The sequence below is a fragment of the Stegostoma tigrinum genome, chromosome 42 (assembly GCF_030684315.1).
Source record: "Stegostoma tigrinum isolate sSteTig4 chromosome 42, sSteTig4.hap1, whole genome shotgun sequence".
NCBI lineage: Eukaryota > Metazoa > Chordata > Chondrichthyes > Orectolobiformes > Stegostomatidae > Stegostoma > Stegostoma tigrinum.
In genome coordinates, this window is record NC_081395.1 from 2,576,854 (window position 1) to 2,595,994 (window position 19,141).

The 19,141-nt window shown below is 43.0% G+C and overlaps 1 protein-coding gene across 3 annotated transcripts in view; it reads right to left on the minus strand.

Moving 5' to 3' along the window:
• rcor2 (REST corepressor 2) overlaps positions 1-19,141 on the minus strand; it is a 76,213-nt gene that overhangs the window by 22,076 nt on the left and 34,996 nt on the right. For all 3 annotated transcript variants that reach the window (XM_048525008.1, XM_048525006.2, XM_048525007.2), the window contains 5 exons: positions 11,627-11,839; positions 7,839-7,895; positions 6,503-6,583; positions 5,117-5,169; positions 3,567-3,728 (listed from right to left, as the gene is read on the minus strand). In XM_048525008.1, coding sequence (XP_048380965.1) covers positions 3,567-3,728; positions 5,117-5,169; positions 6,503-6,583; positions 7,839-7,895; positions 11,627-11,839 — 566 coding nt within the window. The remainder of the gene's footprint in view (positions 1-3,566; positions 3,729-5,116; positions 5,170-6,502; positions 6,584-7,838; positions 7,896-11,626; positions 11,840-19,141) is intronic.

The following is a 19,141-nucleotide window of genomic DNA, read 5'->3' on the forward strand; positions in this document are numbered from 1 at the left end:
TCACATTCTACATAGCTATGGAGAAGGAGAGGATTAGGCAAAATGGGAGGATATTTAATTGGGGAAGAGGAAACTATGATGCGATTAGACATGAGTTAGGAAGCATGGACTGGGAGCAATTGTTCCATGGTAAAGGCACTACAGACATGTGGAGACTGTTTAAGGAATAGTTGTTGCGAGTGATGAATAAATATGTCCCTCTGAGACAGGCAAGAAGGGGTAAGATAAAGGAACCTTGGATGACGAGAGCGGTGGAGCTTCTCGTCAAAAGGAAGAAGGTAGCTTACATAAGGTGGAGGAAGCTAGGGTCAAGCTCAGCTCTACAGGATTACAGGCAGGCGAGGAAGGAGCTCAAAAATGGTCTGAGGAGAGCCAGGAGGGGACACGAGAAAGGCTTGGCAGAACGGATTAGAGAGAACACAAAGGCATTTTACACTTAAGTGAGGAATAAGAGAATGGTCAAAGAAAGAGTAGGGCCGATCAGGGATAGCATAGCGAACTTGTGTGTGGAGTCTGAGGAGGTAGGGGAAGCCCTAAATGAGTTTTTTGCTTCTGTCTTGATGAAAGAAATGAACTTTGTAGTGAATGAAACCTTTGAAGAGCAGGTGTGCATGCTGGAATGGATAGAGATAGAGGAAGCTGATGTGCTGAAAATTTTGTCAAACATTAAGATTGACAAGTCGCCAGGCCCAGACCAGATTTGTCCTCGGCTGCTTTGGGAAACGAGAAATGCAATTGCTTCGCCACTTGCGAAGATCTTTGCATCCTCGCTCTCCACTGGAGTCATACCTGAGGACTGGAGAGAGGCAAATGTAATTCCTCTCTTCAAGAAAGGAAATAGGGAAATCCCCAGCAATTACAGACCAGTAAGTCTCACGTCTGTCGTCTGCAAGGTGTTAGAAAGGATTCTGAGGGATAGGATTTATGGCCATCTGGAAGAGGATGGCTTGATTAAATGCAGTCAACACGGCTTTGAGGGGGGCAGGTCATGTCTCACAAACCTTATCGAGTTCTTTGAGGATGTGACTAGAAAAGTTGATGAGGTCGAGCTGTGGATGTGGTGTATATGGACTTCAGCAAGGCATTTGATAAGGTTCCCCATGGAAGGCTCATTCAGAAGGTCAGGAGGAATGGGATACAGGGGAGCTTAGCTGTCTGGATGCAGAATTGGCTGGCCAACAGAATGACAGCGAGTGGTAGTAGAAGGAAAATATTCTGCCTGGAAGTCAGTGGTGAGTGGTGTTCCACAGGGTTCTGTCCTTGGGCCTCTACTGTTTGTAATTTTTATTAATGACTTGGATGAGGGGATTGAAGGATGGGTCAGCAAGTTTGCAGACGACACAAAGGTTGGAGGTGTCGTTGACAGTATAGGGGGCTGTTGTAGGCTGCAGCGGGACATTGACAGGATGCAGAGATGGGCTGAGAGGTGGCAGATGGAGTTCAACCTGGATAAATGCGAGGTGATGCATTTTGAAAGGTCGAATTTGAAAGCTGAGTACAGGATTAAGGATAGGATTCTTGGCAGTGTGGAGGAACAGAGGGATCTTGGTGTACAGATACATAGATCCCTTAAAATGGCCACCCAAGTGGACAAGGTTGTTAAGAAAGCGTATAGTGTTTTGGCTTTCATTAACAGGGGGATTGAGTTTAAGAGTCGTGAGATCTTGTTGCAGCTCTATAAAACTTTGGTTCGACTGCACTTGGAATACTGCATCCAGTTCTGGTCGCCCTATTATAGGAAAGATGTGGATGCTTTAGAGAGGGTTCAGAGGAGGTTTACCAGGATGCTGCCTGGACTGGAGGGCTTATCTTATGAAGAGAGGTTGACTGAGCTCGGACTCTTTTCATTGGAGAAAAGGAGGAGGAGAGGGGACCTAATTGAGGTATACAAGATAATGAGAGGCATAGATAGAGTTGATAGCCAGAGACTATGTCCCAGGGCAGAAATGGCTAACACGAGGGGTCATAGTTTTAAGCTGGTTGGAGGAAAGTATAGAGGGGATGTCAGAGGCGGGTTCTTTACACAGAGAGTTGTTAGAGCATGAAATGCGTTGCCAGCAGCAGTTGTGGAAACAAGGTCATTGGGGACATTTAAGAGACTGCTGGACATGCATATAGTCACAGAAATTTGAGGATGCATACATGAGGATCAATGGTCAGCACAACATCATGGGCTGAAGGGCCTGTTCTGTGCTGTACTGTTCTATGTTCTAATTGATAACACCTCCTCCTTACTAACCTTAATCCTTTCAATTCTAGTAGCCCATAACTCAGTCATATCCTCTACAAATTTCTCCGGTTTTTCAGTGAAAACAGATGAGAAATAATAATTTTTTAGCAGGTCTCCAATCTCCACAGGGTCCACACACAACTTCCCACTTCTGTCTTTGACTGGCCCTATTCCTACCCTTTACCAATTTCCTACATTTTCCAATCTTGTTGGTTCCCTCAACATCTGACACAAAATCAGTATAGCATCAATGTCCTTTAGGACTCTACTGGCTTTGTCAGTAGTGGTACCACTCAGACATTCTTGGTGGAGGCGATGGAAACTCCCACCCAGATTACATTCTGTGCCCTTGTCACTCTCAGTGTGCCCTCCAAGTGATGTTTAAGGAAGAACCAGCTCTTCATTTGCTGAGAAGGGGCAGTAGATGGCAACAAGGCCGCTTCCATATTCACATTCGACCTTGGCATGAGTTTCCTTGCCCATATTTCATCTGACGTCATGAGAATTGAGGTCTACAGTGATGAGGACTCCAGGAAAACTCCCTCTTGACTGTACACCACCGTTCTACCATCTTTGGTGGGCAGGACATACCTTGGAATGGTGATGGTGGTGTCTGGAACATTGTCTCTAGGATATCATTCAATGAGCAGGATGTTGTTTGACTAGTCTGTTGTGCAGATTTCCCAGGACTAACGGGGCCTTTTGGTGAAACTGTCATAACTGGTACTCTGATCAATAACAGGCAGCTCATCTCATTTCCTTCCTTTTAATCGGATGTTGAAATTGTTAAATGCAACTGAATGGCTTGTTAAGTCATTACAGCTGACACTTAGGAGTCAACCACATTGCTGTGGGTCTACAGTAAGACAAGACCAGGTGAGGATATCCCTCCCCAGAAGGACATTCAAGAATCAGATAGGATTTTACAACAAACCAACAGTGGTTATATTGTCCAAATTAGATGTTCCATTGCAAATTTATTAACTGAATTCAAATACTTTCTGTGGAGCAGTATGGCCCCAGTGCTTTTAGTATGGGTCTCTGGATTGCTAGTCCAGTGACAATGTCACTACGTCATCATGGCTCAGTATCAACTGTCACAGTGACCACACTCTCTATCAGAAATCTGTCTGAATAAAGCAACACTCAGTTCAATTCCAGAGTGGCTGGGGAAATGAGCAGCTGAGCCTAGATGCCTTCCTGTCATGTTCATATTCTCACTATACAATCCTGATCAATATCACATCACTGGGGGGACATGTGAACTTTTCATCATGCAACATTTGCACCCTGATTAGGTACAACAGCGGCCAGTATCCATCATGATCATTCTCACCATTTGCTGGATGCGCTGGAAGCTCTTCCCATGGAAACTAAAGGCCTGTTCAAACAGCACTTTATCTTCCACAGTCCATTCATCCGGGAAAGGAGTGAAATTGGCCAAGTCAGCAAGCGATTTATCAACATCGTGCTTATGCCACAAGAGCATTCCCAGTGCCTGGGTGGAGAAAGAGAAGGATGAGATCAGCAGAAAGCTTTTAACGATGCATCTTGGAAGGATTATCAAGGCAATGGAGCACATAGTAAATGGCAGGGCCCTGGGTAGTACAGAGGAACCTTGATGCACATGTCCACAGATTTTTGAAGGCAACAGAGCATGCAGATTAAGTGGTTAAGGCAGCCTATGGGACACTTTTCTTTATTAGACAAGGCAGAATACAAGACCTACGAGGTTATGGTGAAGCTGTGTAGAATTTTAGTCAGGCCAGAGCTAAAGTATAGTGCACAGTTCTGTTCACCACACTATAGGAAGGACATGATTACACTAGAGAGGGTTCAGGGTAGATTCACCAGAATGCTGTCTGGGCTGGAGATTTTCAGGTATGAAAATAAATAACATAGGCAGGGGTTGCTTGCCTTGGAGCAGAGAAAATTAAGGAGGCTGCTAATTGAGGTCAACAGTAATATAAAGTAATGGCAATACATTTTTCTCCTTAGTAGAAGAGGCAATTACCAGGGCCAAAGATGTAAGATAAGGGGCACTGGGTTTACAGGGTATTTATGGAGGATTTTTTCACCCAATGAGTGGTGCATATCTGGAACTTTCTGCCTCAAAGGAGGGAGATGAGGGACCATCACAACATGTAAATAATATTTAGACAAACACTCAAAATGCCACAGCATACAAGTTTATCGGTCAAGTACTGGGAAGGGCGATTAGTGTAGATAGGTGCTTGATGACCAATGCAGACATGGGCTTAAAGGCCTCTTTTTCATGCTGTCATACTTTATGGCTCTATGTGAACTGGCCAGACAGACAAATTGTGGGTGGGGGGACAACACAGGCCGCATGCAGGGACAGAGAGGGTGTGGGCGGGTATGGAAAGAGTGGGAGCCCTTTTGTGTGTGGGAGTGGGGGGGCAGACAGGGAGGGACAAAGCAGGAAAGAGTGAAGGAGGGAATGAGATAGGCAACAGTGAAAGTTGGAGACAGAGATATATTAGTATGCTGCACATCAGCTTGTTTATGATCAACTCTCTTCACCTCATCCAAGCTCTCTTCCCATCACCCCAATTGTTTCAGATACACTCCAGTCCATCAAAACTACGATCCATGCAACCTATCATCAAAACTCTCTGCCCTCTTACAGTAACTTCCCACAACTAAATCCCTGAATTAGATTACATAGTTCATAACTCAATCCTAGATATCTTCCTTCTATACATAAGCCCACCCCCCCAAACCCCTCAATTTGATTTCAATTTGCATCGCACCCCTGAGCATGATTTTTTTTAATGTAACCCGACCTCCTCAACCAGAACCTTACCCTTAATTAGATTCCAAGCTATGACTCACTCCAGTAAATGAGTGAAATCTTAACCATACCTGTTCTATGTTGTACCCATGCTTCTCCTTGGCCATGGCGATGTATTCGTCAACTGAAAGAAAGATGTAGGTTAGAGAAGTACACAAAATTGGAATTGTTCCATCAGTGAAAAAGAGAACTGTCTAAAAAAAAAATTCAGGCTTTGGGCAGCATTCTAATATTCAGCAGCATCATACTAGGGACAGGCTTGAAAATTACTCTGTTTTGGTTCACCAAGATTAGTCAATTCATTTCTGAAGAAGGGTCCCGACCCAAAACGTCAAGCTTTCTTGCTCCTCTGATGCTGCTTGGCCCGCTGTGTTCATCCAGTTTCACACCATATTATCTCTTAGTCAATTTGCTAGCTCTTTCTTTACTGGTCCCTTTAATAGTGGTCTTTCTCTGCAACTGGTCTATTGGCTTTCTATCTCTCTCTGATTAACCCTTTGGCTGTCTCTCTCTCTCTCTCTCTCTCTGTGACTGGCTTACCCTTCTCCTTCCCTCTGTGACAGGCCTTCCCATCACCTCTCTTCCATTTTCCTCTCTCTCTCTGCAACTGGCCTACCCATTGCCCCTCTCTCTTAGCAATTAGTATGCCAATTGCGGTGCTCTCTCTCTTTCTCTCTCTCCCCCAACTGGCCAAGTCTTCACTTCTTTCTCTCTCTTTCTTTGTGACTGGCCTATCCACCTCTTCTTTGACTGGCACCAAAATCCCCTCTAAGCAGTGCACGCAGCTGCTCCAGTGTTCTGTGTACGTCGATCACGGCACTGACTTTCACTTTTGGAAGTCGCTGCCACAAATGATCTTCACAGGCCCATACAGCTAGTAAGGAAGTTAGAGGGAATGCTGATTGACACACTATCTAACATCTATAACTTTCACTCCCTTCATCATCAATGCACAGTGGAAGCACTGCCTCACCGTGCATCATCTGTACTAACTCATCAAGGCTCCTTCAACAAACAGCACCTTCTGAACCAGTGACTTCTATCAGCCAGAAAGATGAGCAAGGAGACACATGGGGCCACAATCAGCTGCAAGATCCTCTCCAAGCCACACACTATCCTGATTTGGAACAAACACTGTTTCTTCATGGTCACTGGCTCAAATCTTGGATATTCAACCCTAATAGTACTGTGGGTGCCCTGACACCTCAAAAACTGCAACAGTTGAAAACAGGAACAGCTCACCATCACCTTTTCTAGGGCAATTAGGAATGGGCAAAAAATACTAGCCTAAGCTAGTGAAATCCATATTCCACGAATGAATGAAAAAAGTTGTTTGCCATTCTTCACTTCTGAAGCATGTCAATAATGAAACTGAGGTTCTTCATTTCTACCTTAGATCAGATTCAGGGAGGCTGAATTTTCGGTTTTGGAATTGAGATCTTACCAACAACACTTACGTTTTGCATCAGAAATGTTGTGGTTGGGAGACCATACCAACATGCCTTTTGTATCCTTCTCACTGAAACGAGAGGCACTGTCTGTAAAAACACAAACGGAAGTTCAGCTATAAGTAAAATAGGAATTCATTTACACAAGCTGCTGGAGAATAAGAAAAATTATCACATGGTTGCCTAAGCGATGTTTTTGCCTTGAGAATTGTCTGTTCTTGAGCTTTCTATATCAGTTTATTTATGGGTCTGCATATTTAAGTAATGAGATTTCTGTAACAATAACACTATTACTCTTCATGTAGCTGAAACTTTTTAAAGGATATATTTTAGTCGATTCCAGAAGGAGAGGGGAGGCCACCTCAGTATACGAGAGAGGTTAACTTCTGAACATTTGGTATTGCAGGGGGAGCTCTGTGTTCTGATTGAACATAATGTACTGCTTTGTGTCTGCAGTTCCCTCCACTGGATAACTTCCTCTTGGGAATCGGTGGAGATCTGTCCTGATCCACTTAACAATGAAATCACAGTGACTCACATCCTAATTTTATCTGCTTGCCTATTCTATAACTCACAACATTGTTAACACCAAAAAAAATCTACCAATCTCAGTTTTCAAATCCTTAAGTGATTCCACACAGCCTCATCAGTACTTTTGGACAATGTAATAGATTTCCACTGTCTGTAACCTTTCAACAGCCTAGCTCTAATGTTAAATGTCTACCCCCTTGTTCTGCAATCCCCCACCAAACAGCAATGTTTCTCTTTAACTACCTGATTGACCCTTTAATTATCTTAAACCTTTTCAATCTGATTACCCATAATCATTGAATCAAATGTTCTTAGAATTTAACCCAGTGAATGCTGTAAACTGTGCAGGCACTCAACAACAGAAAGCCGTGCTAAAGCCACAAGCACGTTGCCCCCATCAACCGACTGTGTTTTAGTCCTGGATTCATCCTGTGCAATTTATCTTTCCTGTGGCACAGTGCTGAATGCAGTAGTCCAGATGTGATCTAAATAGAACTTTTAAGTAAACTTTCTCCCCATTTGTTCTCCACATGCTCGTCACATTAGCCTTTTTAATGGATTTTCCTACCCACCAGATAAAATGTCTGGAGTTGGATTTTCCCGTACATATATGACAATCATCTTATCCCGACAAACCTGCACTAAAGGTGTACAGCAACTAGGTAAACAGAGAAAGGCAGAAACGTCTCCTTAATCTGTCTACTGCCACTTTTTCTTTGCAGCTCTTGTTTCACACAAGTTACTCCTTCTAGCAAGTGTCATGCACACCTCAAGAACAATGTATGCATGGCCATTTTACAGATGGAAATCGTACCTGGATGACATTCTGGAACAACAGCCTGGTAATCGGATCCAACCCGGATCATACTGTCTAAAGTAGAAAGAAAAGGACACAAAGTTAAAAAATCAAAGTTAAATAGGGCGTAGGCAATTTTGAGTGGGGGGTGGCATTGAAGCTATGAAAAGGGGTAAAACTGTGGGAATTCTCCCAATAACAAACAAACATATGGAGAGGAGATAGCAAAGTGAGACTTGGAGACATGCAGTCAGCATCACTGAGAGCAGCTGACGAGGTGAGGGCCCTGTGACAGGCAGCCTGCATCACTGAGGGCCCTGTGACAGGCAGCCTGCATCACTTAGAGCAGCTTACAAGGTGAGGACCCGACAAGGTGAGGGCCCTGTGACAGGCAGTCAGCGGCACTGAGAGGGCAAGGTGAGGGCCCTGAGGCAGGCAGTCAGTATCACTGACAGGAACTGGCATGTTGAAGCCTCTGTGACAGGCAGTCAGCTTCTCTGAGAAGGGACAGTGAGGTGAAGACTGTGTGACTGGCAGTCAGCATCACCAGGAGACGGTGAGATGAGGACCATGTGCTAGGCAGTCAGCATCACTGAGAGGAACTGGCAAGGTGAGGGTCCCAGGAAAGCCAGTCTGCATCAGTGACCCCAAAGGGGATGGTGATGGCCTAGCAGTATTATCGCAGGATTGTTTGAAGGACCTGGGTTTGAATACCACCATGGCGGATGGTGGACTTTGAATTCAATAAAATAAATCTGGAATTATGAATTTAATGGTGACCATGAAACCACTGTCGATTGTTCACTTATGTCCCTTAGGGAAGGAAAATGCCATTCTTACTGGTCTGGCTACATGTGACTCCAGACCTACAGCAATGTGGTTGACTCTGAACTGCCCTCTAGGTAATTAAGGGTGGGCAATAAATGCTGGCTTAGCCAGTGACGTGCATTTCCCATAAATGAATTTAAAAAAAGAGATAAAGCCATTGTGGGTGAGGTTCTCAAGTCAGCGGGAGAGAAAGAGAGATGAGAGAAAGAAGGCAATGGTGGCAGGAGATTCCCAAGGCATTGGGACCATTCACTGGGGAGGTGGAACCCATACAGCTTGGATGGGTTATATCATCACAGGGACGTTCGTTAATGCTGTTGCGGGGGGGCTGATTAATTACTAGACTGGTGGTTAATGGGATCCTGAAATGTTATTCAGATGGAAGAAAAACCGAGAATGGAATTGAAAGTTAAAATGCTGGTAAGTGAAAGGCAGAGAGGACATAGTTAAATAAGAAAAGTGAGTTTAGGAAAGCTAGATGGAGTTTTTTTTAATGTAAGGAGTCTGAGGAATAAGACAGATGAGCTGAAGGCACAGAGAAGCAGATCACAGCACTGATATCATTGCTATGACCAAGACTTGGCACAAGGTGTGTGGAAGTGGCAGCTCAACATTCCTGATTACAGGGTATTTAGACAAGGTGGAGATAAGTATGAAGAGGAAAGGGGTTCACAACATTCATCAATGAATCAATTACGGCAATGAGGAGGGTTTATATGTTGGAAGAGTCATCAATTGAAGCTATATGGGAAAAGTAAGAAATATAAAAGGAACAAACACACTGTTGGTTGTGTACTATATGCTCCCAAATTGTCAGAAAGAGATTCAGGACCAAATATGTATTCAAGTTTCAGAGCTGTGTATGAACAATAAGGCCATAACAGCACAGGACCTTAGAAGGTCTTTTGAGAAGGCAGGCTGGTCAAGGAGTAAGAATCCATGGGATCCAGTTATAGAAACATCCCTCTACCATCATTCCTCTGGGCTCTGTGCTGGTGCCCTTGATGTTTTGGATGTACATTCATCAGCTGTTTCATCAATGACCTTCCCTCATAGGGCCAGAAGCAAGGATGCTTGCTGATGACTGCAAGAAGTTCAGTACCAACTGTGACATGTCAGAAACCGAAGCAGTCCATGTTCAAATGCAACAAGACAAGTGGGAGAACATTCCAGACTGGGCTGACAAGTGGCTAGTAACATTGTTACCACACAAGTGCCAGGAAATGACCGTCTCCGAAAAGAAACAATCTAACCACTGCATCTTGACATTCAATGGTATTATCATTGCTGAATCCCCCAACATCAACTCCGAGGGATTACCATTAACCATACAAATACAGTGGCTACAACAGCAGCTCAGAGATTAGGAATGCTGCAGCAGGTAACTCACTTCCTGACTCTGCAAACTCTGGCCACCATCTACAAGGCACAAGTTAGGAGTCTGATGAGAGCAGCTCCAACAATATTTAAGAAGTTTGACACCAGCAAACACAAAGCAGCCCACTTGATTGGCACTATATCCAAAAGCATCCACTCCCACCATCACTGACACTCAGTAGTAGCAGCGTTTCCTATTTACAATATGCACTGCAGTTCACCAAGGTTCTTTTAGACAGCACCTTCCAAGGGCATGACTACTTCCATCCAGAAGGGCAAGAACAACAGATATACAGGAACACCAACCACTGCAGGTTTCCCTCAAAGTTGCTCTTCTGACCGCAAAATGTATCATTGTTCCTCCACTGTCACTTGGCTTGGAATTCCCTTCCAAACGGCCTTGGGAGTCCACCTTCAACAAACAAGCTGCAGCAGCTCAAGAAGACTGCTCACCACCTCCTTCTCAACGGCAACTGGGGTGAACAATAAATGCCTGCCAGTCTATGATACCCATGTCCCGGAAGTGAATAAAAAAAATTAATGATGTGGGCTTAAATGCAGGCAGTATGATCAAGATGATTGCAGATTACACAAAAAGTGATAGCCATAAACTGCAGTGGCAAATTGAAGTCAATCTGGAAAAGTGTGAAGTGATATGTTTTGGGAGTGCTGATAAGGCAAGGGGTTACAACACAAATGGCAGAACTTGGAGAAATCAAAGGTACCAGCCTGCGCATATCCACAGACATCTGACGATAGCAGGTGGTTATAAGAAGGCCTATGGAATACTTGCCTTTATTAGTACAGCCACAGGATAAAAGATTAAGGAGGCTAACTTGGAACTGTATAAAATGCAACTAGAGTACTGTGTGCAGTTCTAGTCACTGTATTATGGGAAAAATGTGATTGTACAGGAGAGGGTGCAGAGGACCAGAAGGCAGTGGAGGCCAACTCTCTGGATGCTTTCAAGAAAGAGATAGACAGAGGTCTTAAAGATAGTGGAATCAAGGGTTATGGGGATAAGGCAGGAACAGGATACTGATTGTGGGTGATCAGCCATGATCATAATGAATGGTGGTGCTGGCTCGAAGGGCCGAATGGCCTACACCAGCACCTACTGTCTATTGTCTATTGACATTTACCAGGATACTGCCTGCACTGGAGTATCTGAACTAACAGGAAAGATTTGATAGCATGAGGTTGTTTTCTTTGGAGCAATGAAGACTGAGGGGCCACAATGGTAGGAGATTATGATGAGGCACAGACAGGGTGGGTGACAACACAAAATAATCACAGGAAAGATGGGGGGAGCATAGGTTTAACTTAAATAGTTAGAAGGTGCGAGGAGAGTTGAAGGAATTGTTTTTCACTCAGAAGACGTTGGGAGTCTTGTATTCACTGACTGAAAGTGTGGTTGAGTTAGAAACTCTTGCAATATTTGAGAAATATTTAGATATTCACTGTGTTGCAATAGTCTCCAGGACTATGGGCTGTTAGCTGGAAAGTGGGTTAATGTAGTTAGATCTTTCTGGACCACTGTGAACATATGGACAGAATGGCTCATTCTATTTTGGTATAGTCTATGAAGATGTAATCCTCACCATGCAGGCTGTGCTGATCCCGTTTTTTCCACTCAATGGAAACAGCAGACATAGTTCCATGTGAGCGTTCCTCATCGCTGCTCTCCTCTTCAGAGTGCCGTGGGTGCTGGCTCCCATTGTTGCTTCCACTGTTAATACTTTTCATTCTGGTACCACGGGACAGGATTCCTGCTGAACTCGACTTTTCCATCATTACCGGCATCACTGTGGGAGCTGAGCAAGGAAATAGATAGAAAAAATGTAAGGAAGTTATATCCTGAATACATCTTCACACTGCTTTATGATAGGAAAGAAAGGGGACACAGGTTCAAAGGGCAACAATTCAAAACTGAGGAGAGTACTACAGCATTGAGCAGAAGTGTAGAGTGAGTCACCCGAAGGCAGCCACTACCTGGCCACGTGGCAAATTAATCTCAGAAATATCCTTCAAAAACTGTGGCCAACGAAAATTTTTTTTAAAAATGTGCTAGTTTGGACATTGCTAATTTTCATCCACCAAGGAAAAGCAGTGGGTCATGGCATGCTGCTCTGTCAGAAGATCAATGCTGAGGGAACACTGCTCTCTTGGAGGGTAGTGCTGAGGGAATGCAGCAATGCTGATTGTCAGTACTAAGAGAACGTCACACAATCGGAGAGTCAGTACTGAGAAACACAGCATTGTTGCAGAGTCAATACCGGGAGAATGCAAAACCCATACCCCCCAACAGCCACATCATCAACCCAAACACATCCTAATTCTACGTGTAAGCACTAATTCCTAAAACCCCTAAATATTTCAGTGGGGCCATTCCATGTTATTTACCAGACAGTATTTCCTCAACCGATAATTTAGCCCCTCTCTCATATGTCACCTATCATGACCAAATTATCAGCTAATCTCCCAAAACATAACTTAGCTGTCTGCTCTGATACTCAGTCACAATGGATGAGAAAGGTGACAGGCTTGATGCTGTAGACTGATCCAGGTTAAGCTGACCTGCTGAAATGGCATAAAAGCTTCACTTCGCCCATCTTTCTGAGTTAAACATGTGGGAGATATCTATAGGATCATCCTGCAGCTGAATAACGCCTAATGGCTAACACTGTTGGATTGAGCTTCTTTGTGATGCCAGTTGAATGGCTCAATGGCATTCAATTTCCAAGTCTTAAAGAATGAACAGTGGGAGAATTTATAGATCTCACTAGCTTATCTGTGATCTCAACAGCTATCCACACACACAAAATATGTTTAGCAAGGCCTCTTGACTACCTGTCAAGCTAAGAGACAATGGCTGATTGTTACCATTCTCTATTCCAGGTGTTATTCCAAGTCACCTTAATTTAGCAGGGAAGAAAGGCAAATTGGAGCGTAGTCTAAATGTTGAGAAAATGATTCAAAAACTGAAGTGTCTAAGTACATACATGTTTAACAAGTTGTTGATTTGTACAAAAGGAATGAAAAGGGTTAATGGAATGGTTCATAGAAAAAGAGATGATATAGATTATTGAAACATATGTTGTGAAGAAGACATCAGGAGGTTTCAGACCGAGAGTGGGTGAAAATCTGGCAGTTGGAAACCATAAAGGCTGTTAGACTGTTTCCTTTCATTTTCCTACATTTTTGACTCAGGACTGAAATGGAAACAAAAACAGTTGTAAAAACTAAGGATTGTGGAAAGGATTACAGTACTTTTTAAAAAGTAGGGCACTGCTAGAGGAAGCGGTAGACACAGGTACAGTTACAACATTTAAAAGACACTTGGACAGGTACATGAATAGGAATGGTTTAGAAGGACATCTGCCAAAACCAGGGAAATGGGGCTAGTTTAGTTTGGGTAAGTGCTGTATGGCTCTATGACTCTGTTTACACTGCTGTTTGTTCAAGCAATGGAGGATATTTAGTGGCAGGCCAGCTAGAACCAGGACTGCGTATGAAATAAGATTCAGCCCGCAAAAACATCTGGCTGCTTTGTGGAATGGTGACCAATTGTAGATGTCAAAGGCCTCCTGCCAGCCAATAACTATATGTTTGGCTCCCAGGTAGATGAACAACTTGTAGGTGTGAAATGTTTGGTTAGAAGCCATCGGACCAAAGGAAGGTGCTTTTCTCTGAAACAAAAAATAGCTGAAGCCTGAAGAAAGCCAGTTTATTTCCCCTCATCAGCGTAAGCTGTAGTTTTCAACCACTATGTTGGTGACTTTAATCAGTGTGAACCAACCACTTTGCAAGCAAGAGAAAGTGCCTGAAGAAGAAAGATCAAGGAGCAGCAAATCCTGTCAAACCAAAAAAATGATCTCAGCAAATCCTATGGACAGGGACCATTCCCAGTCTTTTCATTCTACCATAACACCCTTTTTTTAAATCTATCTATCTGGGTCTTTGGGTCTGTGTGTTGGGCAGTTTATAAGGGGCTTGAAGTTTTAACTAGTAGAGTTACAGAAACATAGAAAATAGGTGGAGTATGTCAGTCAGCCCTTCAAGCCTACGCCATCAATCAATATAATCATGACTGATGTGCAATCTCAGTATCCCATTCCCGCTTTCTCTCCATACCCCTTGATCCCTTTTGCCACAAGGGCCACATCCAGCTCTCTCTTAAAAACATCTAACGAACTCGTCCCATCATCTTTCTATAATAGAGAATTCCACAGGTTCACAACTCTCAGTGAAGAAATTATTCTTTATCTCAGTCCTGAAAGGCTTAATTCTTATTCTTAAGCCTGTAACCCCTAGTTCAGGACTTTCCCAACATCGGGAACATTCTTCCCACATCTAACCTGTCCAGCCCCTTCAGGATTTTATATGCTTCTGTGAGATGACCCTTATTCTTTTAAATTCTAGCAAGTACAAACATAGCCGATCCAGTCTTTCTTCATATGTCTGTCCTGCCATCCCAGGAATCAGTCTGGTCAACCTTCTCTGGACTTCCTCAATAGCAATAATGTCCTTCCTCAGACCACAAAACCAAAACCGCACACAGTACTCAAGGTGTGGCCTCACCAAGGCCCTGTGTAACTGTAGCAAGACATCCCTACTCCAAAACTCTAATACTTTTGCTTCGAAGGCCATGACGCCATTAGCTTTTCTAACTGCCTGCTGCACCTGCATGCCAACCTTCAGTGACAGTTCCACCATGGCTCTTATTGAACCTTACCTTTTCCTAAACTGCCACCATTCAGATAATAATCTGCCTTCCTGTTTTTGTGACCAAAGTCGATAATCTCACATTTATCCACATTATATTGCATTTGCCAGGTATTTGCCCACTCAGTCAGTCAATCCCAGTACACAATGCCACCCAACTTAGTATCATCTGAAAATTTGGAGATATTACATTCAATTCCTTTGTCCAAATCATTACTGAATATTGCGAACAGCTGGGATGCCAGCACTGAATCCCGTAGTACCCCACTCGTCACTGTTTGCCACTCTGAAAAAGAACCTGTTTATTCCAAATCTCTGCTCTCTGTCTGCCAACCAGTTGTCTATCCACGTGAATACAATACCTCTAATACCATGAGCTTTAAATTTTCCTGTTAATCTCTTGTACGAAACCTAGTCAAAAGATTTTTGACAGACCAGATACACAAAATCTATAGATTCACCTTTGTCCGCCCTACTGGTCACATCTTCAAAAAAATTCCAGAAGATTTGTCAAGCATGATTTTCCTTTAGTGAATCCATGCTGACTTGAACCAGTTCTGTCACTGCTTTCCAAATGCTCACTTATTAGATCCTTAATAATTGACTCCAGCATTTTCCTTGCCATTGATACCAGGCTAACCGCCCTTTAATTCCTTTTTTTCTCTCTTCCTCCATTTTTGTTTTAAAAGAGTGGGTTACATTAGCGATCCTCCAGTCCATTGGAATTCTTCCAGAGTCTACAGAATGGTGGAAAATGATCACCAATGCATCCATCACTTCTAAGGCCAATTTCTTAAGTATTACGGGACTTATCGGGTTTTAATCTCATGAAGTTACCCAATACCATTTCAAGATTAATAAGGATTTCCTTCAGTTCTTCCTTCATGCTTGGCCCTCTGTACCCCAGCATTTCCGGAAGATTATTTGTGTCCTCCTTAGTGAAGACAGATCCAAAATATTTGTTCAATTGTTCTGCCATCTTTGTTGTCCATTATATATTCACCTGACTCTAAATGCAAGGACTTACATTTGTCTTTTTTACACCAGTCTTTTTTCTCTTCACATATCTCGTGAAGGTTTTGCAGTCTGCAAACCTATTTTCATATTCTGTTTTCCCCTTCCGACTTAAGCCTTCTATCCTCCTCTGTTGAATTTTAAATTTTTCCCAGTCCTCAAGTTTGCTGCTTTTTCTAGTCAATTTATATGCCTCCTCTTTGGCTTTAACACTATCCCTGATTTCCCTCGTTAACCATGGTTGAGCTACCTTCCCTGTTTTACTCTTATGCCAGACAGGGATGTACAATGGTTGAAGATGATCCATGTATTCTTTAAATGTCTACTATCGCCTGTCCATCGTCAACCCCTTAAGTATCCTTGGCCAGTTTATCCTAGCCAATGCATGCCTCATACCATCACAGTTAACTTCCTTTAATTTAAGGACCCTAGTCTCAGATTTAACTGTGTCACTCTCCATATTAATGACGAAAGATCCTCTACCTAGAATCCAATTATTTGTAGTAAATAGTAATTCTTCGAGTCACAAGGAGTAGGTACAGAATGTGATTAAGAATACTCATGGAATGCTTTCTTTGAATACAAGAGAAACTGAACACAAAGAAAGGATGTCATGTTTCACTTGTACAGGGCATAGGAGAATACACTTTTGGTCTCCTTACTTAAAAGGAGAATGTAAACATATTGGGGGTGGTCAAAGATATTTGGTGGTATGAGGAAATGCTTAACAGTCTGTGCTTGTTTCCACATTGGTTTAGAAGAGTGACAGGTGATCTGAGAGTATAAGATCCTGACCAGTCTTGACAAAGTGTAAGTGGAAAGGAGATGTTCCTTCTTGTGGAGGACTCCAGAACTAGAGGGCACTGTTTAAAACTTAGGGGGTCACCCTTTTGGACACAGATGAGGAGTAATTTACTATCTGACAGTGAGAAACTTTGGAACTCTCTGCCTCAGAAGGTGAAACAGGCAGGGTTATTGCAATGCTTCTAATACATTCATGTGATCTGGGCTTCACCAGCACTTTTTACTCATTCCAAGGTGCCTTTAAGATGGTGAATGTGAGCTTCTTTCATGAACTACTGCAGTCCATTTGGTTTATTTATAACTACAAATATCATTCGGGAGGGATTTCCAGAATTTGACCCACTGCCATTAAAGGAACAGCAATATATTTCCAAGTCAGGATGGTGAGTGACTTGGAAGGGAACTGAGTCTTGCATCAACAATAAGTCCCATGAAAGACATGCTAGTCCCAATTTCCTGTTATAATATTTGAAGTGCTCATCTAAATTTTTTTGAAGGTTGTAATGCTTCCAGCCTCCACTACCTTCTCAGGCATTGCATTCCTGATTCCCACCACCCTCCGAGTGAAAAGGTTTTTTTCTCAAATCCCCTCTGAATCTCCTGCCCCTAACCCTAAAACTATGCCACTTTGCAACTGATCCCTCAACCAACAGGGACAGCTGTTCCTTACTCACCCTGTCTATACCCCTCATTTTATACCCCCCAGTCATGTCTGTCCTCAGCCTTCTCTGCTCTAAAGAAAACAATCTAGGCCTATCTAATCTCTCTATATAGCTCAATTTCTCCATCCCAGATAACAGCCTGGTCAATCTCCTCTGTACCCCCCTCTAACGCTATCACATCCTTCTTGAGTAAGTACTCCAGCTGTGACCTAAACACCACTGTTCAACTCTAACATTACCTCCCTGCTCTTATACCCTGTGCCACAACTGATGTAAGCAAGTGTCCCATATGCCATAACTATCCTATCCATGTGCTCTGCTGACTTCAGGAAGGTGTGAACGATTATCTCAGGATCCCCCTGAGCTACCCAATGTCCTGCCATTCATTAAATACTCCCGCATTTTGTTTCTTCTTCCAAAAAACACCAACTCACACTTATCAGAGTTAAATACCATCTGCCACTCGTCTGCCCATCTGGCAACTCATCTAAATCTTCTTTGCTATTAACCACCCTACCAATCTTGGTGTTGTCTGCAGACTTGCTTAACATTTACTCCAAATTTTTCATCAATGCCATTTTATGTCCTATTATTAAACCAGTTTCTGGTCAATTTTGCAAAGTTTCCCTGAATTCCATGTTCTTTAATCTTCTCAACCAGTCTCCCATTTTGTACCTTGTGAAAAGCTTTGCTAAAATCCATATAAACCAAATCAACTGAACATCTCTCATCCACACACTTGATCACATTTTTGAAAAATTCTCAAATTTGTTAGGCATGACCTCCCTCTGACAAAGCCATACTGACTATCCTTAATTAATCTATTCTTTTCCAAATGAATATTAATTCCCTCCTTCAGAATTTTCTTCAATACTTTCCCTACTATTGTTGATCGTGGATAGGCTCTGGGGAGTCAAGAGGTGAGTTACTTACTGCAGGACTCCTAGTTTTTGATTCGCTCTTATAATCACAATACTTACATAGGTTAGTAACATCTAAGATGTTGATCGTAGCCACTAAATGTCAAGGGGCAGAGATATATCCTTGCAAGGGAATTAAAGGCCATTAGTGTAGGTGAGAACATGGAATTCAAAACGCTACAGATCATCTGTGAATTTATTGAACGGTGGAGCACGCTTTAGGAGCTGAATAGCTGATTTCTGTTCCTATTTCGTACATCGGCCTTTATCTGCATGAGGATGACATGAAAAATCTGTGCAGGGATACAAACAGGTTAAGTGAATGGGCAAAAACTTGGCAAATGGAATATTAGTGGGGTAATATTAGGTTATGTACTTTGGCAAAAACAATAGAAGAGATGATTATTATTTAAATGGAGAAAAGTGTTCATAAAGCTATAGTGCAAAGGGATTTAGAAATTCTCATGAAAAAAAATCACAAAAAGTTAGCATCCAAGTTAAGCAGGTAATAAGGAAGGCAAATGGAATGCTGGCCCTTAAGGGGAGCTGGTCTTCCCTTCACAGGCCAGTTCTCTGTCATACTTGCTACTGATAGAATCCCTACAGGGCAGATGAAGGCCATTTGGCCTGTCAGATTTGCACCAACCTCCTGTACAGTATCCCATTCTATCCCTGTAACCTTGCATTTACTGTGGCTAACTCACCTAGCCTGCACACCCCAGACACTATGGGGCAATTTAGCATGGCTATCCACCTAACCTACAAATCTTTGGACTGTGGGAGGAAACCGGAACACCCTGTGGAAGCTCGACCAGACATGGGAGAACATGCATACTCCATACAGACACCCAAGGCTGGAATTGAACCTGCTGTGAGAAAGCAGTGCTAACCACTTTGCTACAATGTCACCTCATGGAGTATGGGAATGGAGTATAAAAATGGGAAAGTCTTGCTAAAGCTGTACAAGGCACCTGTGAGACCACACCTGAAA